At 60.5% G+C, this 24,113-nt stretch overlaps 4 protein-coding genes across 16 annotated transcripts in view; 2 read left to right on the top strand and 2 right to left on the bottom strand.

Annotated features, from left to right (window-relative positions):
- The first annotated feature begins 183 nt into the window (after window positions 1-183).
- SRPK3 (SRSF protein kinase 3) lies at window positions 184-5,404 on the top strand. The gene is made up of 15 exons (XM_003943884.4): window positions 184-899; window positions 971-1,101; window positions 1,269-1,377; window positions 1,505-1,592; window positions 1,888-1,975; window positions 2,492-2,598; window positions 2,673-2,838; window positions 2,940-2,965; window positions 3,442-3,571; window positions 3,661-3,900; window positions 3,981-4,081; window positions 4,427-4,534; window positions 4,611-4,680; window positions 4,753-4,845; window positions 5,007-5,404. The coding sequence occupies exons 1-15, from the start codon at window positions 850-852 to the stop codon at window positions 5,189-5,191; spliced, it is 1,692 nt and encodes a 563-aa protein (XP_003943933.1). The 5' UTR covers window positions 184-849; the 3' UTR covers window positions 5,192-5,404.
- A 25-nt stretch (window positions 5,405-5,429) lies between these two features.
- On the bottom strand, window positions 5,430-13,613 carry IDH3G (isocitrate dehydrogenase (NAD(+)) 3 non-catalytic subunit gamma). Of its 3 annotated transcripts, XM_003943885.4 has the most exons (13): window positions 13,529-13,613; window positions 9,811-9,852; window positions 9,662-9,673; window positions 9,299-9,396; window positions 8,860-8,972; window positions 7,623-7,683; window positions 7,373-7,505; window positions 7,016-7,149; window positions 6,597-6,699; window positions 6,348-6,494; window positions 6,043-6,137; window positions 5,891-5,951; window positions 5,430-5,637 (listed from the first exon to the last, which is right to left on the bottom strand). In XM_003943885.4, the coding sequence occupies exons 1-13, from the start codon at window positions 13,607-13,609 to the stop codon at window positions 5,536-5,538; spliced, it is 1,182 nt and encodes a 393-aa protein (XP_003943934.1). In that variant the 5' UTR covers window positions 13,610-13,613; the 3' UTR covers window positions 5,430-5,535. The 3 variants fall into 3 exon arrangements, with proteins under 3 accessions (XP_003943934.1, XP_074248024.1, XP_074248023.1); XM_074391923.1 differs by lacking the exon at window positions 9,662-9,673; XM_074391922.1 differs by lacking the exon at window positions 9,662-9,673 and having other exon boundaries at window positions 9,299-9,412; window positions 9,815-9,852.
- Window positions 13,608-17,678, top strand: SSR4 (signal sequence receptor subunit 4). Of its 3 annotated transcripts, XM_074391926.1 has the most exons (7): window positions 13,608-13,674; window positions 13,958-14,038; window positions 15,660-15,778; window positions 16,743-16,817; window positions 16,990-17,079; window positions 17,342-17,407; window positions 17,518-17,678. In XM_074391926.1, the coding sequence occupies exons 1-7, from the start codon at window positions 13,608-13,610 to the stop codon at window positions 17,620-17,622; spliced, it is 603 nt and encodes a 200-aa protein (XP_074248027.1). In that variant the 3' UTR covers window positions 17,623-17,678. The 3 variants fall into 3 exon arrangements, with proteins under 3 accessions (XP_074248027.1, XP_074248026.1, XP_010330078.1); XM_074391925.1 differs by lacking the exon at window positions 13,608-13,674 and having other exon boundaries at window positions 13,763-14,038; window positions 16,990-17,136; XM_010331776.3 differs by lacking the exon at window positions 13,608-13,674 and having other exon boundaries at window positions 13,764-14,038.
- A 3,627-nt stretch (window positions 17,679-21,305) lies between these two features.
- The window catches only part of PDZD4 (PDZ domain containing 4), a 28,355-nt gene continuing 25,547 nt past the window's right edge, over window positions 21,306-24,113 (bottom strand). For all 9 annotated transcript variants that reach the window (XM_074392337.1, XM_003943889.4, XM_003943888.4 and 6 more), the window contains one exon: window positions 21,306-24,013. In XM_074392337.1, the coding sequence (XP_074248438.1) occupies window positions 22,466-24,013 (1,548 nt within the window). In that variant the 3' untranslated portion in view covers window positions 21,306-22,465. The remainder of the gene's footprint in view (window positions 24,014-24,113) is intronic.

Genomic DNA, 24,113 nt, shown 5'->3' with positions numbered 1-24,113 from the left:
CTCTAGGTCACAGGCCCCTCAGTCACCACCACACTCATGGGAAAGTGGCTATGGGTTTGCTTGTCCCCAGCAGCGAGTGGCTTCTTGCTGTTTCCCCCGTGTCCAGCTATGGAGGCGCCCACGGCAGGCACTTGGCAAATGGTGGAGAGGGAAAGTAGGCGCTGGGAGCCAGAATGCCAGACAGGGCCGCAGGAGCAGGTTCTGGGCTGGCAAGCTCCCAGGCCTCCCGTCAGCAGGCCTAGTGCCTTTGGTAGTGGAAATGAGGGATACCCAATAATGCCACATTCAGAGGGCATGGGGCTCCCACCTGTCCTAGAGGCTGACGAAGTGCAGTAGAAGCAGGAAGCAGCTGGGAGCAGCCAGGGATGGAGTTCCCATGGGAATGAGAGGGGCACCTCCAGGAGGACGCCCACAGGGGCATGGGTGGTCGGGGCTTGGCGTAAGGACCAGGTCGCCAAGTGGAGCATGTCCCCGAGGTAGGCACTGGAGCACAGGAGCTTGGCCTGGGGTAAGGGTTACTTCACGGCTGTATGGACCTCCCACTCAGCTCAGGTGCAGGCACTCAGCCTGGGGGCCCAGTTGCCCTTGGTCCCCCAGCAATAGCTCCCTCTGCCTCCAGGGTGGGCCTGGAGCAGGAAGGGGGCTTGGCCTGGGGGCTGGGCTCTCTGGGCCGCTGTCACGCTGCCCCCTCCCCGTGCTGCATACCTTGCCCACAGCCGAGCAGCTGGGAGGCTATTTATAAAGGCGGGTGAGATCAGCGGCCGGCTGAGGCTATAAATTTGCAGGCCGGGGCCGGGCCCCACAGGAGCAGCCGCCCGGGGCACCGGAGCTGCTGGCTGCGCGGCCGGGATGAGCGCCAGCACAGGCGGTGGTGGGGACAGTGGCGGCAGCAGCAGCAGGTAGGGCTCAGCCTGGGCACCCAGGGCCCCTGGCGTCTCTGACACTCACTGCCCACCCACCCCACCCACAGCTCACAGGCCTCCTGCGGGCCCGAGTCCTCGGGCTCTGAACCAGCCCTGGCCACACCGGCGCCTCAGATGCTGCAGGGGCTTCTGGGCTCTGATGACGAGGAACAGGAAGACCCCAAGGACTACTGCAAGGGTGAGGCTTGGTCTTGGACACATGTGGCCTCATGGCCACTGCAGGGACCCAGGGCAGCCCGGGCCCATACAGGCCAGGTGGCTAGTGGAGCCAAGCTGTTTGGGGACCCAGGGGAGTGACCCAGGGGAGGACCCCCACCGCCCTGATCTATCGCCTCCCCTTGGCAGGCGGCTACTACCCTGTGAAGATCGGGGACCTGTTCAATGGGCGGTACCACGTGGTGCGCAAACTGGGCTGGGGCCACTTCTCTACCGTCTGGCTCTGCTGGGACATCCAGTGAGTGCCTCCTTCGCCTCCCGGGCCCAGCTGGCTGGGATCCTGTCCCTGGGCTTGGTTGGTGCCACCCTGATCCCCGCCGTGGCTCCTGCCAGGGCCACAGCCTACAAGGGTCTCGGTATTGCAGGCGCAAGCGCTTTGTGGCCCTGAAAGTGGTGAAGAGTGCAGGGCATTACACGGAGACAGCTGTGGATGAGATCAAGCTCCTGAAATGTGTGAGGCGCCTCCCCTGCCCACTCCCAGCTCCTGGGGCCTGGCAACGTGGGTGCAGGGCCTGCCGGGGCTCTGCAGAGTAGGGCGGGGCTCCCCGAGGGGCAGCCTCCAGCTGGCTGGGCCAGAAGGGGAGGATCTGGAGGAATGGGTGAAGGGCAGGAGGGGCTGGTGGCCTTTCTCACAGCATGGCGCAGCTGGAGCAGGAGTGGGGGCTACCGCTGCTTCAGGGTACACTGAAGGGAGCTGCTGGAGAGGGGCAGGTTGGAACCATCTGTGGCCCCTTGGCTTTTACTCCAGGTCCGGGACAGCGACCCCAGTGATCCCAAGAGAGAGACCATTGTCCAGCTCATTGATGACTTCAGAATCTCAGGAGTCAATGGAGTCCGTATCCTTTGCAGGAAGAGCAAAGCAGTGTGGCAGCCAAAGGCCACCAAACCAGGGTCCCCACTGCCAGAGCCTCAGTCTGTAGATCGCACAATGGGCCTGCAGCCCTCCCAGTACCTCGAGTCTCTGATGAGACCCTGCCCCTTTGGGTAATGGTGTTTACGTGGGGGTGGTGACAAGCTAGTGATGATCCATGGACATTGCTGTTACCCCAAATGGCAGATGCTGCCTCTGTAGCACTGCCTTCCCTCTGGGGGATGCCAAGAGGCCCTATGGCATGACTGGCATGGGACTGGGCTGGCCCAAGAGGCCTCTGTGCCTGCTCCGCTAGGATGACCACAAAATGCATTATCCCAACTGGCATACCTGTTGAGAGTGACAGGGACACTATCAATGACACCAGCGTAATGGTGACCAGGACTGCCCAGGGCACATCCTGCCTCCCCACCTCTGCATGGCCCAAGCCTTGCTGTTCCCCCAGCTGTTGCCCGCTGGCCACCCTTCACTCCCAGCCCAGATGTGTGCATGGTGTTGGAGGTGCTAGGCCACCAGCTCCTCAAATGGATCATCAAGTCCAACTACCAGGGCCTGCCTGTGCCCTGTGTGAAGAGCATCGTGAGGCAGGTGAGTGCTGCCCACTGGGCTGCCCAGCCCGGCCTGGGCAGGAGCTGATGGAGGTCAGGTGCGGCTCTCTGCAGGTGCTGCATGGCCTGGACTACCTCCACACCAAGTGCAAGATCATCCACACGGACATCAAGCCTGAGAACATCCTGCTGTGTGTGGGGGATGCCTACGTCAGGCGCCTGGCAGCCGAGGCTACCGAGTGGCAGCAGGCAGGGGCGCCAGCCCCCTCCCGCTCCATAGGTACCAAGGGCCCGCATGGGGCGGGGTCAGGGCCTCTGGGCCTGAGCCCCTGCCTGAGTCTCCAATCCTCCTGTCCCCCTGCTCCCCACCTGCACTCCCAGTCAGCACTGCCCCCCAGGAGGTCTTGGTAAGTTGGGGTGGGGCTCCCTTTCCCTTGCATCCTCTCCCGTCTGAGCAAACCAGAGGCCGTCCCAGAGCTCACTCCTGGGTCACGCTGGCCCCACTCCCCCGCCTTCCCACACTCCCACAGTGGCACTCCCAAAAGGCTGGGTGGCTGGGCTGAGGGTGATACCCGGGGTGGGTCACGTGCCCCAAACTGCTCTTGGTGAAAGGATGTTGTCATCCTTGAATGGCCACTTCTGGCTGCCTTAGCTGGGGCTGGGAGGGGACAGAGAGTACCGAGGCGGGCCGGCCAGGTCCTCCCACTCCTAATGAAGCTGTGGGGAGCTGGGCCGCAGGTGGGGAGGCAGGGACAGTAGTGAGGAGGTGGTGTCCAGGGGTGCCGGCGCCACATTCTGGCATCCATGGGAGCCCTGGGGCCCGGAGGCCTCTTTCCTGGGGTGGGCGACAGGAACCCTGGGGTGACCCTGGCTCTGACGGCAGACGGGTAAGCTGTCCAAAAACAAGAGGAAGAAGATGAGGCGCAAACGAAAACAGCAGAAGCGGCTGCTGGAGGAGCGGCTGCGGGACCTGCAGAGGCTGGAGGCCATGGAGGCCGCGGCCCAGGCCGAGGGTGAGGGGCCACAGCGGGTGCTGGGCTGCAGAGTGCAATGCAGGCTGCAGGGAATCCGCTCACTCTCCACCTCCATCCCGTCTCCCCAGACTCCGGCTTGAGACTAGAGGGTGGCAGCGGCTCCACCTCCTCTTCGGGTTGCCACCCTGGGGGCGCCAGGGCAGGCCCCTCCCCAGCCTCCTCCTCCCCCGCCCCAGGGGGCGGCCGCAGCCTCAGCCCCAGCTCACAGACCTCAGGCTTTTCTGGCTCCCTTTTCTCTACTGCCTCCTGCTCCATCCTCTCTGGCTCATCCAATCAGCGCGAGACCGGAGGCCTCCTGTCGCCCAGCAGTAAGTTGGGTGGCAGGTGGTGGGCAGGCAGGGCTGGCAGGAGTGAAAGCGGCTCAGTCTCCCTGCTCTTCCTTCCCCAGCACCATTCGGTGCCTCAAACCTCCTGGTGAACCCCCTGGAGCCCCAAAATGCAGATAAAATCAAGATCAAGATCGCAGACCTGGGCAACGCCTGCTGGGTGGTACGAGCAAGCCTGGGAGAGCAGAGTGGGGGACCCTGGTCCAAGGATGGAGGTACAGGCCCACTCTTGGGGAGCCCCACCCCGGCCTGCAGCACACGTGAACCATCAGCTGGTTCGGCATCAGTCCTGCCCAGTCAGTAGCACTGGGCCGTGGCCAAGGGCAGAGGCCACTAGGAAGGGGTCAGCCTCTGCCTCAGATCACCTGGCCTGTCCCTCTTGGGAGATCTGGGGACCCCAAGGCTCAGAGCAAGCGCCACCGAGCTCCTCGGGTGCATGGATCAGGTGGGGTAGGGTCCGTGGGGGCAGCCAGCCTTGCCCCAGCCCCAGGGCTCCCATTGCCTCCAGCACAAGCACTTCACAGAGGACATCCAGACTCGGCAGTATCGGGCCGTCGAGGTTCTGATTGGTGCTGAGTATGGCCCCCCGGCAGACATCTGGAGCACGGCCTGCATGGTACGCCCGCCCGGACCGCCCTGTGCCCAGGGCCACCAGCCCACCGGACAGCAGCCTCACCTCCTCCCCCTTCCAGGCCTTCGAGCTGGCGACTGGAGACTACCTGTTCGAGCCGCATTCTGGAGAAGACTACAGTCGTGACGAGGGTAGGGGATGTGGGCCCTGAGCTCAGTCTCCCGGCCTCCTGCCCGCCCCCAACCTCCTCTTTCTGCCAACAGACCACATCGCTCACATCGTGGAGCTTCTGGGGGACATCCCCCCCGCCTTCGCCCTCTCGGGCCGCTATTCCCGGGAGTTCTTCAACCGGAGAGGTGAGGGCCCAAGCAGGCTCAGGCCATGTATCTGCAGGGAGGGTGGGACGGGGACCTTGGGATCTGCAACAGTGGGAACACTGCGTCCCAGAAGCCAGGGCCTAAGCAGCAAGCAGGCGGCGGGACAGAGATGGAGCGTGACACCCGCGGCCTGCCTGCAGGAGAGCTGCGGCACATCCACAATCTCAAGCACTGGGGCCTGTACGAGGTGCTGATGGAGAAGTACGAGTGGCCCCTGGAGCAGGCCACGCAGTTCAGCGCCTTCCTGCTGCCCATGATGGAGTACATCCCAGAAAAGCGGGCCAGCGCCGCCGACTGCCTCCAGCACCCCTGGCTCAACCCCTAGGCCAGCCAAGGCTCCGCCCCCAGCTCTCCAAGCCTAGAGGGAAGGCGGGACAGCTCCCGCACCCTGCTGGGCACCAGCTCCCCTCAACTGCAGGGCAGACAGACGCTGGAGCCAGGCCCAGCGCTCAGAGCGTGTTCTGCCTGAGACTCCCAGGAGGGCCTCGGAGGTGTGCATGTTCCTTTCTTAATAAAGTGTGGACTGAACACCGGTGTCTGGAGTGAGGGAAGCCCACGCCAAGTCTGGGGAGAAGCTGCTTTATTCTGCGCTCTGCCTGCCAGGCTGGCTGGGGTGCTGGAGTGAGAATGGGGATCTGAGGAGCAAACCAAGAAGGTTCCAGGGCCAGCCTAGGCCTCCACAGCCCGGCCATTGACGACACGGATGTGGCGGATGATGTCCTGGATGGCCTCAGATGTTGTGCCCTGGCCCCCAATGTCTGGAGTGTGCATCTGTAGGAGACAGGCAGGCTCGGCACACGCCAGACCCTGTCACCCCTGCCACTGTCTACCTGCTATCTCCTGTGGCCTGTAGAGGCTGGGACTGCCACCAGGAGGGCAGTGGCACCAGCTAAGGCCCAGAGGCCCTACCAGACCCAGTACCACCCTCCCCTGAGGACTGTGGTCAGTGTGAGAGGTGGGCTACAGGAGGCTGCAGAGGGAGGCTGGGGGGGGGCAGCAGGGCAGGGGGTGAGGGGAGCCTCACATTCTCATTGTCCATGGACGCCAGGACAGCCTTACGGATGGAGGTGGCGTAGGAGTGCAGCCTAGAGGATGGGACAACCAGCCTTCAGTCCCTGGGGCTCAGAGGGCTGGCCAGGAGCACGGCGGGGGCGGGGGGCACCAGGAGCCACTCACTTGAGGTGGTCCAGCATCATGCAGCTGGCCAGCAGGGTGGCCGTGGGGTTGGCGATGTTCTTGTTGGCAATACTCTTGCCAGTGTTCCTCGTAGCCTGGAAGAGGCAGGATGGGGAGTGGGTGGAGGTGCAAGGGTGTGGGGTGGTGACCTGTGGCTACTCCACAGGGACAAAAGCCCATCAGTGGGTGCCAGGGGCTGGGGTGCGTGTGAGGACAGACAGCTCGTGTGGGGTGCTGAAAACGCCCTGGGATGACAGGGTGGTGATGCTGAATCATGCACTTTGAACGGACCACCCGGCGCTCACCGTTTCGAACACCGCGTACACATGGCCGTAGTTGGCCCCAGCCACAAGGCCTGGACCTCCTACCAGTCCCGCGCAGACGTTGTTGACAATGTTGCCATAGAGATTGGGCATCACCATGACATCAAACTGCTGGGGCCGGGACACCAGCTGCAGGTCAAGGAGGGGGCTGGCTGAGGGGCAGATTCAGGAGCACGGGTGCAAGAAGCCCAGGGCACCCAGGGCAGGGGATGGCACTGGGTGGGCTAGTACCTGCATGGTGGTGTTGTCCACAATCATGTTCTCAAAGGTGATCTGGGGATAGCCAGCTGCCACCTCCCTACAGCACTGCAGGAAGAGCCCGTCACCCAGTTTCCTAGTGGGGGGTTAGGGGCAGGACACCAGTTCAGCCATCGCAACAGTCAGCCAGAGGGGAGGGGTGTGCAGAAGGCACAGAAGGCTGGGGTCTGACTTCTAAGCTGTCCCTCACCAGCAAAACGCACATAATCTCATTCCACTTCCCTTAACTGTCGGCTCTGGTGAGGCCTTGGGGACAATGGGGCATACACCCGGGGTGGCCCCTCGGTGGGTGGCTGGGCTTTAGGACCACAGATCCCTGAGAGCAGGCCCAAGCAGACCATTGCAGCTGCTTCTGGACTGCGCGCAGAGCAGTCGGGGGACAGGGGACATACATGATGTTGGCCTTGTGCACAGCCGTCACTTTCTTACGCCCGCTCTCCTGCGCCAACTTGAAGGCATACTCGGCAATGCGCAGGGACTTGGCCTTGGTGATGATCTTCAGGCTCTCCACCACCCCCGCCACACTCTGAGGACAGGATGAGGAGAAGAGAACCATGACCTACTGGAGAGCAGCGAAGGCCAAACGAGCTGCTGCGACGGGGCCCCAGTAGGAAGCAGCCCTGTCTGTGGATTTCCGGCTTCTCCCTCGGGGATGGCCTCTGCCCTCTGAAGGTAGGCCTGTCCCTGGCTCCTTAAGCTCTCCCCATAATCTTGGCCCCAGCGGGGCTCGCCCCCAGCCCCGGGCACACCTCATGCTCCAGGCTGCTGTACTCGCCCTCCGTGTTCTCCCGGACAATGAGAATGTCTATGTCCTTGTGCCGGGTCACCACACCTGGCAGGCTCTTACAGTGGATGACGTTGGCATAGAGGTCCAGGCTGGTGCTGGGAGGGGACAGAGAAAGAGGCTGCTAGGCCTGACAGGCAGCTGACTGGAGCCAGACTCCGCCGGCACACCCCCTCAGCCCCGCCGAGCCCCTGGCCCGTGCACCTGGGCCTCACCGAAGGATGTTGTTTCGGGATTTGTGGGATGGCGGCAGGTTATGGTTGGTTTCGATGTTGCCTACAGAACACAACACAGGCTTAGAGGCACTGCCCACCCCCGCCCCACCTCAGCAAGGCAGCTGAAGGTTGCCAGCGTCAGAAGACAACTCGGGGAGCAAAAATACTTCATGGAACACAAGAATGCAACTTCCAGCCTAAGCCCCACGGGGCTACATGCTCAGGGATCTCTGGCACCTGGCATGCAGCAGGCGCTCCATGAATAGCCACTGAACAAAGGAATGAACAAGTAAACAAATGAAGAAAGGTTGGCAACCAGCCAGGCAGCCATGCCATTCCCCGCCCAGCATCTGGAGCAGCAGAAAGTGACCACTCTTTACTACTAACAGGCTGGCTGGCCAGGCTGGAGCTAGCAAGGTGACCTTGGCGGGGCTATTGCCAGGCCCCGCATCACAGCACCACACTCAGGGGCAGGCAGTGGCTGCCTGGAGGAGGCCACGGATTGGCCAGGCTCTGCCCTACAACCCAGGACACCTGGAGGAAGGGAAGCAGGGGCCAGTGGCCAATGGAGACAGCAGTCAGAGGGCGCCCAGCAGAGGCCACCTGCCCATGATTGGCACCCTGCCCAGCTCTCTCTACTCAGAGCACAGGGGTCCCCTGTGGCTGGCATGAAGGCCCCTCTACTTGACTGCCAGGGCCTGGGGCTCCCCCTGGGTTCACCTTTGCTCACACCTTCCTCATACAGAGCAGGTGATGGGCTGAGTATGCAAACTGAGTGATGGAGGCAGTTTTAGGACCTCAAGCCAAGCAGGGCAACCCGGGAGGGCTCCAAGAATCCCTGCCTGGGCTGTGCCAGCCACCACTGGGCTGGCTGCGGCTGACGCGCCAGGCAGAGGGTCAGAGCTGTATCCCTGTGACACCTGGTTTGTGAAGAAAGACACTGAGGGTCAAAGGTGACCCCAGCAGAGGGGTGATAAAGGACTGCCTCAGGAGGGAAACAGGGGTGGGAGGGAGCTGTCACTGGACAGGCGCACATACAGGTGCTCCCACCCAAACCCCAGCATCGTAGCGCAAACAGGCCCAAGGAGGCATCCGTCCAGCCTCCAAGCACAAGGGTGCTCTCAAGCCAGACAAGCCCCGAAATCAAGAGCCTCGGGGCCCCACTAGAGTCAGCTCGAAAGGAGGTAAAAGAAATCATGCCTAGGGCCCCATCCTGGGCCCTGGCCCTGGAGCTCACCCTTCAGGGCCACACGGTTCCGGCGGATGGCCATGATAGCATTGCGAATGTCCTCTTCATCAGCATTGGAACTCACATGCACCTCTTCAAAGTCCACCGGTACACATGCGTGCCTGAGGCAGAGCAGGGTCAGGGAGGCCAACCCAGGCCTTCCCCACACCTCCTCCAAGAAGCCCGCCCCGGCTACCTCTTCCGTTGCTACCCGCCCTGACCTGGCTCTGACTGAGAGAGGGCTGGGCCCACCTTCAGCGACTGATGGGGACACACTCGAACTCCACAATGCACACTGGCAGGATCACAGGCACTGGGACGCAAGGCCTGGGCTTACAGGCCATCCAGCCATGGCCTCACCGAGTGCTTCTGGGAGCAATACCCCTCTCAGCATAAAGTCCTCAGGGCCCCCTGGCTGGGGACAAGGCAGGGCCCAGGCGCTCCATACCTGAAAACGGACTTCACGTGCAGCATGAGCTCCGGCCCGATGCCATCACCTGGGATCATGGTCACCGTGTGCCGCCCACCATACTTAGCTGATGGAGGCTGCAAGAGGCAGAGGGTGGAGGTGGGGACCCCACATGCCCCCAGCCTGCGCCCATGGACTCCAGCCAGTTCCCTTCCTCCCATGGGCGCTGACCCCACAGGCCGCCCCATGGCAAGGTGCCAATGTGGGGCAGCCCCATCCCAGATAGGGCTGCTCATCCGGGGCTTCTGGGTTAGCAGCAGCCCATCTATGCCTGGAATTTAGTCAACCCCAAAGCAACTGAGAGCCCCCCAAACCTAACAGGCAGAGAAGAAGGATACTCACAATCGTTTGTTGCTAGAAGGGGAGGAGAAATAAGACACAATCAGCCAAGGTTGCAAGAGCATCTCGGGGTTAAGGACACAGGCCGTACGCACACACGCACACTCACGGCCGCATGGAGATGGACACGCGTGGGCACGGCAGATACTTACTGAGGAGATGCTCCTCGAGGGGCCCTCATAGGCGCCTAGAACCTGGTAGAGAGACCCAAATGCCAGCGGTTGGTTTGATGTCAAGCCAAGTTGGAAGGAAAAAGGGACCTTCCCCACTGTGCCCAGGCAGGCCCCCTGTCTGTGCAGCACGGCCCACTGCTAGGGGAACAATAGACAATCAGTTCTGAAGCCTCGGTCTCCAGGGCTGGCCCGCTGGAACACCTGGCAAGTGGAAGTTGCTCCAGCCTCCTGCTTCATTCAGCTCTTCGGTCAATTTCTTTCTTTTTTTTTTTTTTTTTTTTTTTTTTTTTTGAGATGGAGTCATGCTCTGTTGCCCAGGCTGGAGTCCAACGGTGAGGTCTCGGCTCACCACAACCTCTGCCTCCTGGGTTCAAGTGATTCTCCTGCCTCAGCCTCCCGAATAGCTGGGATTACAGGCATGAACCACCACGCCCAGCTAATTTTGTATTTTTAGAGACGGGGTTTCTCCATGTTGGCCAGGCTGGTCTTGAACTCCTGACCTCAGGTGATCCGCCCACCTCAGTCTTCCAAAGCACTGGGATTACAGGCGTGAGCCATCGCACCCGGCCATTCTTCGATCCATTTCTTAAAAGACATGTCTCTGGCCTCCCTCCTTTTTTTTGTTGTTTCTGATTTTTTTTTTGGCCAGTTAGTCCTGCCCAGTGATGTTTGTAATATGTGAAAATGGGCAAACTAAACGTGGCACAGTAGGGAAATCCTTACCACAGATCCAAGACAACAACAATCATACTATCACTTCGCTCATCACTTTTCCTTACTACAAAAGTGGTATGTGGTTGCCACAGAAAGAGCAGAACAAGGAGATAAAAAGGAAGCACCCAGCCTCTGGCCTCCCTGACACAAGCACCGTCGGCCCCCTGGGGAATGGCCCTTCAGAGTGAGAAACAGAAAACAAACGTGTAGGGACATCCAGCCATTTCTGGAAGGTTGATAACAGACACCCAACTCTAGGGAGGCCTTCGGAAAGGACCACTGGATGCCAAATGTCCCCAAACCTCTGCCTAGAAGCGTGACAGCTTCACAGCCAAAGCTGCCTGAGCCAAATGTGCCAGATGCCAAGTGACCTGCTGTCCTGGAAGAAGCCCAGGCCCCAGGTCCCACCGCAGGAGAAGCTTCCCTCCCCGCTGTACCCCACCTAGGAACACACCTGAGGTCTTCCCTGCCACTTGACCACCCGCCAGCAGCAAAGTGTTCCAGTCAGTGTCAGAGGCCTCACAGCCATTGGCCAAAGAGCTATGCCTTTCTGCTAGAAATCCAGAAGGCTGGGGTGGAGTCTGATCTCTCCCTGTCTGTGTCTGCCTGGTTGGCATTTGCAAGGGTGCAGGTGTGCCACTCACCAGTCCATGCCAGGGGCCAGGAGAGGGTCAACACAAGGACCAGAGCCCCGAGGGTAGCTCAGCTGATCTGTGTGGCACCTGGATCTGTAGCCACTGGCACAGTCGAGACTTCTGTCTTCTCTCCAGCACTTATCAACATCTGGAGTCATCTTATTTGTGGGCTCTTATAAGCATACAGAAGGCAGCTTCCATGGACCTCCACAGCAGCTTTCCCTGATGTCCTAAGGCTGCTGAGTGGGGCTCCTAAAGCCCTACCCACCCCTCTCCCTAGGTTATCACTGGATTGCTCCCTCCTCAACCCCTGAGCCGAGAGGAGGGGTCGAGTCAGTCTGGTCCAATACTGTCACCCCAGGACCCAGCACAGTGGCCCAGAGCTGGGACATAAGGAACATTTCCTGAGTGAACAAGCCCATCAGAAAATGAAGAAAGAAATGGAGAGTGGGGAGACGTCACTCCAAATCCACCATCCACTCCTCTTGAGATGGCTTCATGGCCTCATCTGAAATTCACAGAACAGACACACCTACTTTCCACGACTGCTGGAAAGATTAGGCGAGAGGAAGTGTGTGAGCTGCTCACAGTAGCTAGTGCTACAGTATGCCTGCCCCTTCACCCCACTGGCCCCTACGTCAGAGTTCAAGGCTGGTGTCCCTGGAGGGTCACGGGGTGGACCCCTGCAGCTCCCAGCTGTAGTTCCTCCTGGGCTTCAGCTGTGGCAGTCAGCCAGCCTCCTGAGGGCATGGACCTCCTGCACAGATGGCAACATCACTACCAGGGCTGAACCTCTCCTGCACCTGGTCCCTGCGCCAGGTATTCCTTTGGGCTTCGGCAAAAGACCCAGAGAGTGCTCCAGATGGACTTCCCTGACCTGACTGTACAGATGCAGGCACCTTCCTTCAGGAGGTCGCAAAGGCTCTGCCTTATGCCCCGGCTTCCCTGTGAAGCCACCAAAGGAGCCAGGTGCGAGGCAGGATGAATACGCACATGCCTCCAGGTCTCCCATCACCCTTTCATAGTTCCACGGAAAGAAAGGGCAGCCACACCCACATCTTATGCTTGCTGACGTTTCTCTCTTTGGCACATTTCTATTGGACCGTGTGCCAATGGTGGTGTGTGTTTTCCCAAGGCATCCGAATCACTGGGATCTAAGACCTGGGGTTCCTCTCTAGGGGTTCTCATGCCCAGGATAGTCAGTCTCAGGGCAAGGCACTGACCAGCTACCGACCGTTCACTGTCCCTCACTCCCACCCCAACGCACGCACACACACACAGGGGAGGTCAGGGAGGAGGCATATGTCTTCACCAAGAGCCTACAGGCACCTAGCTGCTGGAGCCGCCAGAGCCTCTGGAAAGCCACTATATACTGCTGTCCTCTCAGCAGCACGATGGGAGAAATCAGCAACGTCAAAAGAATTTCATTAGGCATAAGCAGTCTCCCCCAGAGGTCAGAGGGAGAAAACACAGCAAGTAGAGGTGTCCCTGGGGAGTGGCAGCAAAGTCACGGAGTTCTGGCAGGTCAGAGTTGACAGGATCCTTTGAGAATGTGAAATCTCCTTCCCTCTGGGTCCCAAAGAGGAAACTGGAACCCAAAGAGAAGAGGAACTGGTGTAAGGGCACGCAGTGGGTCAGCGGGGGAATATGGCCTAGAGGTCAAACTTCTTACCCATCAGGGCCAGTGCTGGATAGCAGCTGCTTCAGATGGTTTCCAGCCCAGCTAGGACCTAAATTAACCTCATCTCAAATATGTGTAAGGAAAGAGGACTCAGACCCGAATACGCAAGACTGCAGACGGAGAAGAGCAGAAGCAAAACCCCCGGCAGCCTCAGAAACCCTAGCTCCCTTCCATTCCAGGCGTCTCGGGGGAAAGGCATCTGGGGCTCTAAGACTGTGGGAGAATGGGCGATGACTGGCAAAGTCCGATTCTTTTGCCACCATTACAGGTGGCAAAGCGGTGCGCGAGAGGGGAACCCGGGGAGAAACTCAGTCCCACAACCGGATTCCCGAAGCGGTTTGAGAAGGGCGGGCCGGAATATGTGACCGCCTCAGAAGGACTCCTTCAAATACACTAAGGAGGTGGCACCCGGCCGCTATGGCCCACTTTCCCCCGCCTGTACAGAGCCCCCCGCCAGTAGTGCGGACACCCTGGGGGAGCCGGCCCAGGGCCAACGTTGGCCAATCCTCTCAGTGACAGCAGAGGCGGCCAATCAACCCCGGAGCACAGCCCTCTCCCCGCCCCTGGTGGGGCCCACAGCCAATCGGACTCCAGACTGCTTCGGGAACGGCTACCCCACCGGTCCCCCGCGAGCGCTGCGCGGTCCCTTGGTCCTTTCCCTGCTCACCTCCCAGGGACGGCAGAGAAGGGCTGGCCTGAGCACTGCCTTCGCAGCGCCGCCGGCGGCCGTCGCTACCTTCAGCGCCATGACGGAAAGCGAGAACCTCCGCACGTCCCGACACGCAGACACCGTTCTCGCGAGAATTCGACGGTGTGCAGTCTGGGGGCAGGCGCGGGCCCGGTACTGCGCAAGCGCGGCCGCACCGATTCTCACGCCCCCTTGCAGCGCCTAGAGCGCCGCTGCCGCCATGTTGTTGGGCGGCGGGGATCGTGACCAGCTGGGCCCCTGGCTCGGGAGGGGCCACGTCAGTGCTGCCAGCGACGACACAATGCCGGCCCGGCCCTTCGGCGCATGATTGGCTGCCGCTGCCACTTACGCGTCGCGCTTCCCTGTCTGCCCCTCGGGTTCATGGGAGCTCTTTCTCTTTTCCTCTAGGCCGAGAAGAGGCGATGGCGGCGACGGCATCTCTCGGCGCCCTGGCGCTGCTTCTGCTGTCCGACCTCTCCCGCTGCTCAGGTAGCAGCCCGGTGGGGGCTTGTTCGAGGCGAGCCTCTGACCCACGGCAGGTTGTGTTGACGGGAGGAGGGATACGGGGTCTGACCTTTTGGGATCCGTCGTTGCCTTCCTCCGAGAGGCCGGCGGCCTCGGGGCCCCGGGGACCAAAGCACCTCACGGACGTTTACCGGCATCCAGGCTTTTTCTTGTCTGCTCAGACGAAGAGGAGTCCCGGAGCCTCCGCGGTGCGCCCGGCCCCCAGCTTCGGCACGGAACGTGACACCTGTCCCCGCTCCCTCTCCGTCTCCCTCTCCCTGCGGGTTCGGACAGGAGCAAAACTCTGTAGTGCTGAGCGGATCGCGGCCAAAAACGGGGCTGGAGGAGCCATATAAGCCAGGAAGAGAGCTCAGTGAGGAGAGGGAGCAAGAGTGGGGCGAGTTACATGGGGAGCCGAAGGGGTGCGCAGGGCCTTGAGTGCCAGGCTGAAGACCGGCTTTTCCGGAGGACCCTGCCTTACCCTGACCAGATCAGAGCCAGGGGTCCCGTCGATTTGCGATCGTGAGGGGCTGAGCTGTGAGCTCCAGTGTTTAGGAGTGGCTGCAGCAGCCAGCCTCGGGCCTGGGAGCCTGGAACATGCTTTCTGCATGTTCCCTTTTCCATCCTCTTTCAGGCCAGCAGCCTTGCTGCCTGGAACATTTTGCCAGCCTGACTGGCCTCCCTGCTCGCACCCTCATCGTCTGTCCCTGAGGAATTCCCTGAGCTGTAGCCAGGGACGTATCCGGAGGACAGGGCTGGCCATAAAACCCTTCCAGGGCTCCCATGCGCCACGGAAAGCAGGCCCGACTGAGGCAGGACACAGAAGGGCTGGCGGGACTTGGCCCCGGGGAACCGCCTGTTCCCAGGGATCTTCCTCCTGCGGTCCAGACCCCAGAGGCTTCTCTGACATCCTCTGCTGAAGCCATCATTCTGCCAGGGCACCACATCGAGACAGCAGGTGGCTGACAACAGTCCCACTTTGGGAAGGCTTTGCTTCACACTCTCTGACCTAGGCAGCAGCCCTCCTTTCCCGTGGGCCTCTGTGGTTATTGAGAAGGCTAATTAAGGCAGGGTCCTTTCTGTCACAGCTGCCAAGCTGTGCTTCTGGAATCAGACCCTGTTCCGTTTTCTTCCTCAGGAAACGCTGGGGCCGGTCTTGACCTTCTGTCAACTGGCCAGGGGCAGAGACCCTTTCCCTCATCTTGAAAGTCCCCATGCCCTGCCTGCCTGCAGCCCCTACCCCTGATGTCTCTGCTGAGGATGCAATCAGTACTCATCCAGGCTGTTTGTGGCTCTGAATTGAGGCTGGCCTAGCCCCCAGGCCTCCATGTCATAGGTCCAAGTGTTAGCATGCCTCGTCCAGTGAGTCCAGCCCCGCCTGCCCCCGGCACACCTTCAGAAAGCCGCCTTCATAGCCGTCCCACTCTTGCCGCTGCACTGGTTACTGAGCATTTGCTTCTGTCTCTTAGCCCACCTGGAAGGGGCAGTAGGATCCGGTGGGTCCCCAGCTGAGCCGAGCTGTGAGACAGGGCCGGGCCAGCCTTCTGCCCTCAGCCCGGCACACTCGAGCTGGCCTTCCCCAGATAGCTCTACCTCTTCCCCACAGCCGAGGCCTGCATGGAGCCCCAGATCACCCCTTCCTACTACACCACTTCCGATGCCGTCATTTCCACTGAGACTGTCTTCATCGTGGAGATCTCCCTGACGTGCAAGAACAGGGTCCAGGTGAGGCAGTGGGGATTCAGCCAGGAGGGCAGGTTGGGGTGTTCCTCACTGGCAGTTGACACGGGGACCCGTGTCGACAGAGGAAGAATAAGGATTCCAACTCTTGGGGTGCTGGAGAGATCAGGAGACAGCAATGCAGGATCCTAGCCAGTGTTGCCAGGTCCCCCTCCTCACCTGCTTTGTGTGCGGTGCCTACACGAGGTACCGCTGGGCTCACACCCCGCTGTTCCCTGAAAGTGTCTGGACCCGGAAAAAGTGCCGGGGTCCGCCCACCCCAGTTGCCGTTGGCCAGTTTGTCTGTGTGGGTGTTAATGTTTTGGTTTTTATTTTTTCTTTGTTTTTTTTTTTTTTTTTTTCTGAGACATGGTCTCACTCTGTGGCCCAGGCTGGAGTGCAGTGGCACCATCTTGGCTCACTGCAACCTCTGCCTTCCGGATTCAAGCGATTCTCCCCTCAGCTCCCGAGTAGCTGGGATTACAGGTGCTCACCACCAAGCCCGGCTAATTTTTGTATTTTTTGGTAGAGATGGGGTTTTGAGGGTTGTAACTTCAAGATTGAGGAGCCTTGGCCTTGACCTCTGACCTGCGTTCCCATAAGTCCAAAGAAGAAAATTGGGCCTTTTTTGGGTACAGACCTCTTAGGGTAAAACACCCCTTGGGCAGCCCACTGGGCATCCCTGACCCCAGCACCTACCTTGCAGACTCAGGGAAATCACTCAGACATTTTCATCATCCTACCCCTGCTCAGAGTCAACAGGGTTCCTATGGGTCCAGTTAGGCCAGCCCATGGGGGGCCCTGTGCCCCATAGGGGAAGGCTGATGCAGAGGACCAGTCACAGGATTGGTGAGTGTTCCCTGGTACCTCCTGCCAGGGACCTGCAGGCCATGTGAGCAGCCCACAGGGCTCCTTTGCCCACACAGCCTGAGAGGGCAGAAGGTGACTCTGCCTTTGTCCCCTCACCCAGAACATGGCTCTCTATGCTGATGTTGGTGGAAAACAATTTCCTGTCACCCGGGGCCAGGACGTGGGACGTTATCAGGTGAGGGGCGTTCCCTGCTCCTGGGTGTAACCTGAAGCCCCGGGGGTGGCTAGTCAAGTAGGGCCAGGGGCCATGGGTTCGGGCTGCTGGAGAGCTATGGTGTCGGTACTGGGAGGCAGGGCGCCCCTCTGTGTCCACTCTGCCCACGCGCTGCACAACACACCCAACCCAGGTGTCCTGGAGCCTGGACCACAAGAGCGCCCATGCGGGCACCTATGAGGTCAGATTCTTTGACGAGGAGTCCTACAGCCTCCTCAGGAAGGTGAGGACGCCTGCAACGCACTCTACTCTGCTGTCCCTGGGGAGCAGGATGGGCTGGGTGAGGAGGTGTTGGCAGCAAGTCCAAGCCAGGTGGCCCTCCTGTGCTCCTGTCCCTTCTCTTCATTAGTATCTCTGACCCATTTCTCTCCTTTCCTTTTCCGGGGCTCGGACTGGTGTTCCTGCCTGTCTTTCCTCTCCCCGCCCCCACCCCCCACCCCCTGGCTGCACACTGGGCAGCCCTGAGCACAGCGCCTCCCTTGCAGGCTCAGAGGAATAACGAGGACATTTCCATCATCTCGCCCCTATTCACAGTCAGTGTGGACCATCGGGTAAGTGGCCTGCTCCCTCCTCCTTTTGGGGGGCGTTGGGCTGAGTGAATGTTATCCTGGTCTGCTCGCCCATCCCCCTCTGAGCTGTCTTGTGATGTCCCTTCTTTCAGGGCACCTGGAACGGGCCCTGGGTGTCCACTGAGGTGCTGGCTGCAGCGATCGGCCTGGTGATCTACTACCTGGCCTTCAGCGCGAAGACCCACATCCAGGCCTGAGGGCGGCACCCCAGCCCTGCCCTTGCGTCCTTCAATAAACATCACAGGGACCTGGGGCTGCTGGCTTGCGTTGTTGTGCCTTCCCCACACCGGGAGAGCTCAGGACTGGTGTCCCCTTGTCTGCCTGGTTGATGGAGGCAGCGGGCGGGAAAGGGGCGGGCTTTGGTCTGGAACTCCCCTCCCCCCTCCCAGTGAAGTCTCATGTCTGGTCCCCACAGAGCCCTGTGTCCACCTTCCCTGCATCTCTCTCCTGGTTCAGGGGTGAGGGCAGCAGGCTTGGCCGACCCCTCCCCAGGTGGCCCCACAGGCTTCACATGGAGACACAGCCATCCTAGTCTCCATACAGCTCCTGTGTTGGGAGCTCCGGGCCTGATCTGCACACTGAGGCCTTTCTCTGCACTGCTGTCAGGCATGCCAAGCGCCCCCACCCTGCCCATGCAGCATGCAGCTGTCCAGGCCTGGCCCCTCTGTGCTCCACAACCTGACCACACCACCTTGCTTCCAGTGTGCTTGGCCTTCATGGGATGTTGAGAAAACACACGCCCATGGCCAGGTATGGTGGCGCAGGCCTGTAATCCCCACGCTTTGGGAGGCTGAGGTGGAAGGATCACCTGACGTCAGGAGTCTGAGAACAACCTGGGCAACATGGGGAGACCACGTCTCTACAAAAAACCCAAAAGTTAGCTGGGCTTGGTGGCATGCGCCTATAGTTCAGCTAGTCGACCTGGAGAGGTCAAGGCTGCAGCGAGCCATGATCACACCACTGTACTCCAGCTTAGGTGACAGACTGAGACCTTGTCTCAACAAAAAACCGGCACCTGTGAAGAGCACACCACCTCCTCCTAGAGACCTCTCTCCCGAGAGCACCCATGCCCTCAGGACGCCAGGCAGGCATCGCGGCCTGGCGTTCCACCTGCAGCTCACCGTGCAGCGTTCTCTCCCATCAGCCTGTTTGCAGCTTGGCACATGCTGGCTCCTGGCCAGCTAATGGCATTCCTTAGGGGCACTGAGGGCCCATGAGGCAGGGAGGGTGCTGGGGTCCAAAGGGACTGGGTGCAAACCCCAGGTGAGCCCTTCCCAGCCATGGGACCCAAGTCAGTTTGCTCAGCTGCTAGGCAGTACCCGTGCCCACTTCAAGGTGTCAGGGGGTCCGTTGGGACCAGCCAACAAAACCCTGACATCTGGGTCCTGGCTCACCCATTGGCTGTTACTGGAGAGAAATGGAACCCTCCAGAGAGGCTGCTTTTTTTTTTTCCTTTTTGTTTTTTTTTTTGTTTTTTTTTTTTAAGGTGGAGTTTCACTCTTGTTCCCCAGACTGGAGTGCAATGGCATGATCTTGGCTCACTGCAACCTCTGCCTCCTGGGTTCAAGCGATTCTCCTGCCTCAGCCTCCCTAGTGGCTGGGGTTATAGGTGCCCGCCACCACACCCAGCTAATTTTTTATATTTTTAGTAGAGATAGGGGTTTCACCATGTCGGCCAGGCTGGTCTCGAACTCCTGACCTCAGGTGATGCACTTGCCTCAGCTTCCCAAAGTGCTGGGCTTACTGGGATAAGCCACCGCGACTTGTCAAGACCGCTCTTGAAAAGAAGGGAAGGCCTAAAAGCTGTCTGGGAGGTAAGGGCTCCTCAGTACTTCAGCTCGCTCCCCAGAAATAGTGGCACTGTGAGCGGCCAGGGGTGTCAGGATTGGGTGAGGGTTGCTCTGCCAAAATCTTGGAAGGGGGTCATCTATACTAACAGAGAGCCCTCTCTTCCCACCCCCAGGCCTTGGGAAGAGGGGTTGAGTTGGGCGGGGCCTGCTGCTAGGAATGCGGAGGCTCCTAAGAACTGGGCACCCACCCCAGGACAGTGCACAGGGGCTGAGGGGCCACACCAGCTTTGCCAGCGGATGGAGTGTACAGATTTGACAGGAGCCCTGCAGCCGGAGGAAAAGCTACTCCCCCGGCTGCTGAAGGAGCCGCTCGTGTCTTGCCCGCAGCCTGTGCAGGGCAGATGGCTGGGGCAGGCCAGGTGTGGCGGGCACCAGGGCAAGTGGCAGGCACCCAGTTGCTCTTTTTGGTTCTGGGTCTGCCACAGAGCCTGATGGCAGCGGGACCCAAACGTGAAGTTGCCATTCCAGGGCATCCGTAGCCAAGTGCTGCCAGTCTTCCTGGTGCCACCTCTCCCTGAACCAGCCAAGGGACTCCAGGCTCCAGGCCCGTCTAGGCCCACATCTCAGGAGCACTGGAGGGCACCCCACCAGAGGAAGAAGTAGGTGCCTTTAGGGCCATCCAAGTGAGCCCCCCAGCAGCTAGAGGGAGGCCAAGGGTAGAGTTTGACCTGCATCTCCAGCCTATGCTCTGTGGGCGCCTTGTTTCCCCAAGGGACAGAGGGGGCTGGTTAAGTGTTGGGTGTGCCAAGCCCTCAGCGGGTGAAGTCCTGAGGGGTGAGGGAAGCCATTATCTCCAGCCCCTGCCCTCTGCCCCCACTTCCTGCCACCCAGCCAGCAAGGCCCTTCCTCTTTCCCCTGCCGGTGGGGTGCGATATACCAGGCCTGCCCTCCCAGGGCTGCTGTGTGGCAGCCCACATCCTTGTGCCCCAGCCTTCCCTGCAGCAGGACTCCAGGCTTCTGGGAACAGGCACTGGAACTTTTCCCTCACAACCTTCTTAGCATCTAATATGTCACTGACTTGCTGCCGAGAACTTAAGAGAAGTTTAAAATTTTTTTTGAGGCAGGGTCTCACTCTTGCCCAGGCTGGAATGTAGTGGTACGATCTTGACTCTGCGACCTCCACCTCCCAGGTTCAAACGTTTCTCCTGCCTTAGTCTCCCAAGTAGCTGGGGTTACAGGTGCCTGCCACCACACCCGGCTAATTTTTATATTTTGAGTAGAGACAGGGTTTCTCCATATTGGCCAGGCAGGTCTCAAACTCCTGACCGCATGTGATCCACCCACCTTGGCCTCCCAAAGTGCTGGGATTACAGGCGTGAGCCACTGTGCCTGGCCTGGATTCTTTCTAGAGAATTTTAATTCCTCCTCACCCAATTCCACTCCTTCAAGGCAGCACTGCCCACTCCAGGGAGCACCACTCCAACAGCAGGCTGTGCCCATGTTGTCTGTGGAGTTGTCTTTGAGGCCCCGGCCCCACACAGCACTGAGCATGGCTCCTGGCACTAGACAGAGCCCGAGGATTCGCTGAGAGCTCCCAGGATGGAAGGGCCCTGGCAACCACATAGGCATTCATCTGTCTTGCTAGGCACAATGGGATCACCAAATGGGGATGGTAGCTTCCGCCTTCCAGAGCGAATGGCACCTGGCCCTGCTGGGCGGGATAGAGGTGGAACCCACTTCTCTGTGGCATGCGCCAGCAGCAGGCCTCACCTAAGGTTTGGTCCACGGAGACGACCATGGGGCCTTGCCTGGAGGCTAGTCCAAAGTCAGGCTTCTGCCATCCTACATCTGGCCACCACCCTGTGACTGTGATACCTCTGAATGACTCAGGTGACTGAGACTGATCTCTCCTCCCAGAGTGCCACACAGTTGCCCATGGGAGGTCACAGTCACTGTCCCTGACATCCGAAACAAATGGAGAGCTACAGCATGGCTTTCAGTTGACCCTAGCCCTGCCCACTCTTCCTTCCCCCACCTCAAACTGACAAGTCTTCCCCAGCCCAATAAGAATGCACACAGGGAGGCCAGGATTCAACCGAGTACAAAGGCAGCTTGCTTTATTCTCCAGATGCAGGGGAAAGGGGTGGTGCAGCCTGTCTGCCAAACCCCACAGGCAGCCTCGGTCACGTGCAAAACCTGAGGAGGTTGGGGCCTCTCCTTCCCAGTCAGCCCACCGCCTCTCACTGGGGTCCAGGTTGCAGATCACCACCAAGTTGTCTCCAGGCCGCATGGCCTAGGGTCTTCCACTGCTGTGATGGGGCTTGGCATCTAGACCCCTTGCCATCCAAGCACCGTCCTCAGTTCACTCAGGAGAGAAGCCCCTGCTCCAGATGGTGTGGGGCACAGAATGGGTGCAGTGACTTCTTGGTGGACACCTTGCAGGAACCCTCTGTCCCTGCAGTCTTGTTCTCTCAGTCACTGGGGAAAGAGGTGACCCCCAGCGGCTCCCCATTTCCACACCTCAGAGTGGAAGCCACCAGAACAGCTGCTTCCCATTCCTCCCACCTTTCCCTCCCCTTCCCTCCCATCCCCAGCCCTCCCTCCCACTCTTCCTCCCCCACTCCCTTCCCAGCCATCAGTGGAGGGGGGAGTTTCACCTCTGCCAGGCTGCCTGAAGGAGCTGCCAGCCCCCAGGGCAGGTCCACAAAACAAAACAACTATTGGCAAGCACAGAAAGGGGGAAAAACCACAAAAATCAGGGGTGCCTTTGTCTACAAATAACTGCGTGCACAGCAGTGGGGAGAGGCCACGCTCAGCAGCGAAGCCGACAGCCTCTTGTGCTCCTTTCAGCTCAGCTTCCCTGTCTGCAAGTCCACGGGTCTCGTGGAGAGAGCACTGGGTGTGTGTGTGCGTGCACGCGCAAGCACACGCAAGAGCGTGGGGAATGGGGAATGCACACGCACAGCTGAAGGGGTGCCCATTACAGGTATGCCCCCAATGCTGGCCACCAGCGTGGTGACTACTTGGGGAGAAGGAAGAAAAGCGTCCCTTCTCCTCAGGACCTTCTCTCTTCTAACAAAACCCTGTGTGCACACCCACAAGGGGAGATGTGTGCGTGTGCTCGGCGAGCGCGTGTATACACACACACACACACACACACACACACACACACACACTAGCTCTATGGGAGAGTGAGGGCTGGGGCCCCAGGGGGCTCCCTGGGCCCGGGCCGTGCACCCACCCGGGCAGCTCACACGGTGGTGACCGAAAGCAGAGGGTTGTAGACCCGCTTGCCATCGGCCGAGCGCGCACCGTGGGCCAGCATCTCCTGGATGGTGATCCAGTTGTCCAGGATCTTCTTGTTCCGCTTCTTCATAGTCTTGCGGTGGCTCAGGGCGATGATGTTGAGCTCGGGTTTGCTGTCGCCGTTGTGCTGCTCCCGCAGGCATTCCAGCCGGCTCTGCATCATGAACTCGCGCCGCTTCCGCTGCTCGCGGGCCCGGATCAGATGCTGCTTCCGCTCCTCCTTGCTCCAGTAGCGGCCCATCTTCATCTCGCTCACCGCATCGTCGTCGGTGGTCATACCGCTGCGCTCCTCCCGGATCTTCAGGGCCCGGGCTTTCAACAGCCGATCTCGCACGGGCCGCTTGGCCACGTAGCGGGTCCCGTCGCTGCGCACCTTCACCTTCCACTCCATGCGCGGCGCTTCGGTGGCAGCGGCCGCCCCCCCGCCAACCCGAGGGCCGCCGGCCAAGCTCAGGGGGCCATGGCCCAGCTCCTCCAGGCCTCGCGTGGGGGCCAGCTGCATGCAGCTGTGGTAGTGCTCGCCCTCTTGGCCCTGGCCGCGGTGGCGCCGCGAGAGGTAAGGGCTGCCTTCGGGACCCATGCGCTCCAGGGCCAACCCCGTCTTGGGGTTGCGGCGGCCACGCTCCTCCGCGTGCTGCCTCCGGCCAGCCTCAGGATCCCGGGAGAGGGACCGGAACTTGGCGGGGCTCCCCTGTGGAGGAGCTGCCTTGGCAGGGGTGGCAACAGTGGGGCCGGAAGGGGTCCGGTTCAAGTTGGAGTTGCCGGCAGCGGCCCGCCGCAGGGGGCTCTCGGGCAGGGGCTCCACGAGCAGCGGGGTGCTGCGGCAGCTCTCTCCAGTGTTGTAGGCACTGGTGCTGTCCTTGTCCGACTTCTCAGGCAGCTCGGAGATGTCGGACAGCTCGTGCTTCTTGGGCTCGCTGGCCGCCAAGTCGTAGAGGCTCTCCTCCTCCAGCAGCCAGGCCTTCATGCAGCGCTCGCGCAGCTGCTGCATCTTCTGCGCCCGCAGGATGTTGCGGCACTTGAATTCCAGGTGCCGTAGCTCTTCCTCCAGCATGGCCATCTCGTGGCCCAAGCTCTCGTTGCGGTTGACGTCGAGGGCGCTATTGCCTGCGGAGGCCCGGGGTAAGAGGAGGCCCAGCTGGTTGCCGTTCTCCAGGTGGCACTTGATCTCCAGGAGCTCGCGGTAGCGCTCGTACTCCTCATCCGTGAGGCCTGGGACGTCGCTCCCTCCCAGCCCCGCCCCCTCAGCCAGCAAAGAGTCCATGCTGAAATGGAAGTCCCGGCTCTGCAGGGCGTCCCCTTGCAGGCCAAACTTTCGCAGGCTCCCCGGGGTGTTGGTGGAGCTCGGGGGCTCATCCCCCAGCAGGTCGTGCTCAGAGCTCTCTTCGTTCCGGGTGCTCTCGTCCGTCCGGCCCACCCCGCTGTCCAGCTCCTGGCTGTTGCTCAGGCCTGGGCCTGCCTCAGGAGCCCCCTTCTCCTCTTCGTTTCCCAGCTAGAGCAAAAAGGTTAGGTACCACTCAGTTAGGTCCCATGGACAGGGCTGTCACAGGAGGATCTGAAGGGGCTTCGGGCCTGGTTCATTTCCCCACCAA

The sequence above is a fragment of the Saimiri boliviensis genome, chromosome X (genome assembly GCF_048565385.1).
Source record: "Saimiri boliviensis isolate mSaiBol1 chromosome X, mSaiBol1.pri, whole genome shotgun sequence".
NCBI classification, from domain to species: Eukaryota; Metazoa; Chordata; class Mammalia; order Primates; family Cebidae; genus Saimiri; species Saimiri boliviensis.
This window is presented reverse-complemented; position numbering and strand designations above follow the sequence as displayed.

Excerpts from the sequence above, each read along its gene's own strand:
- SSR4 (XM_074391926.1), top strand. The coding sequence starts at position 13,608 with ATGACGGAAAGCGAGAACCTCCGCACGTCCCGACACGCAGACACCGTT. Across the intron at positions 13,675-13,957 it reads TCTCGCGAGAATTCGACGGT|GCCGAGAAGAGGCGATGGCG; the intron begins GTGCAGTCTGGG and ends CTTTTCCTCTAG. Across the intron at positions 14,039-15,659 it reads CGACCTCTCCCGCTGCTCAG|CCGAGGCCTGCATGGAGCCC; the intron begins GTAGCAGCCCGG and ends TCTTCCCCACAG.
- IDH3G (XM_003943885.4), bottom strand. The coding sequence starts at position 13,609 with ATGGCGCTGAAGGTAGCGACGGCCGCCGGCGGCGCTGCGAAGGCAGTG. Across the intron at positions 7,506-7,622 it reads TCCCGAAACAACATCCTTCG|CACCAGCCTGGACCTCTATG; the intron begins GTGAGGCCCAGG and ends GTCCCCTCCCAG. Across the intron at positions 6,138-6,347 it reads TGTACGCGGTGTTCGAAACG|GCTACGAGGAACACTGGCAA; the intron begins GTGAGCGCCGGG and ends TGCCTCTTCCAG.
- SRPK3 (XM_003943884.4), top strand. The coding sequence starts at position 850 with ATGAGCGCCAGCACAGGCGGTGGTGGGGACAGTGGCGGCAGCAGCAGC. Across the intron at positions 1,102-1,268 it reads CCCCAAGGACTACTGCAAGG|GCGGCTACTACCCTGTGAAG; the intron begins GTGAGGCTTGGT and ends TCCCCTTGGCAG. Across the intron at positions 1,593-1,887 it reads AGATCAAGCTCCTGAAATGT|GTCCGGGACAGCGACCCCAG; the intron begins GTGAGGCGCCTC and ends CTTTTACTCCAG.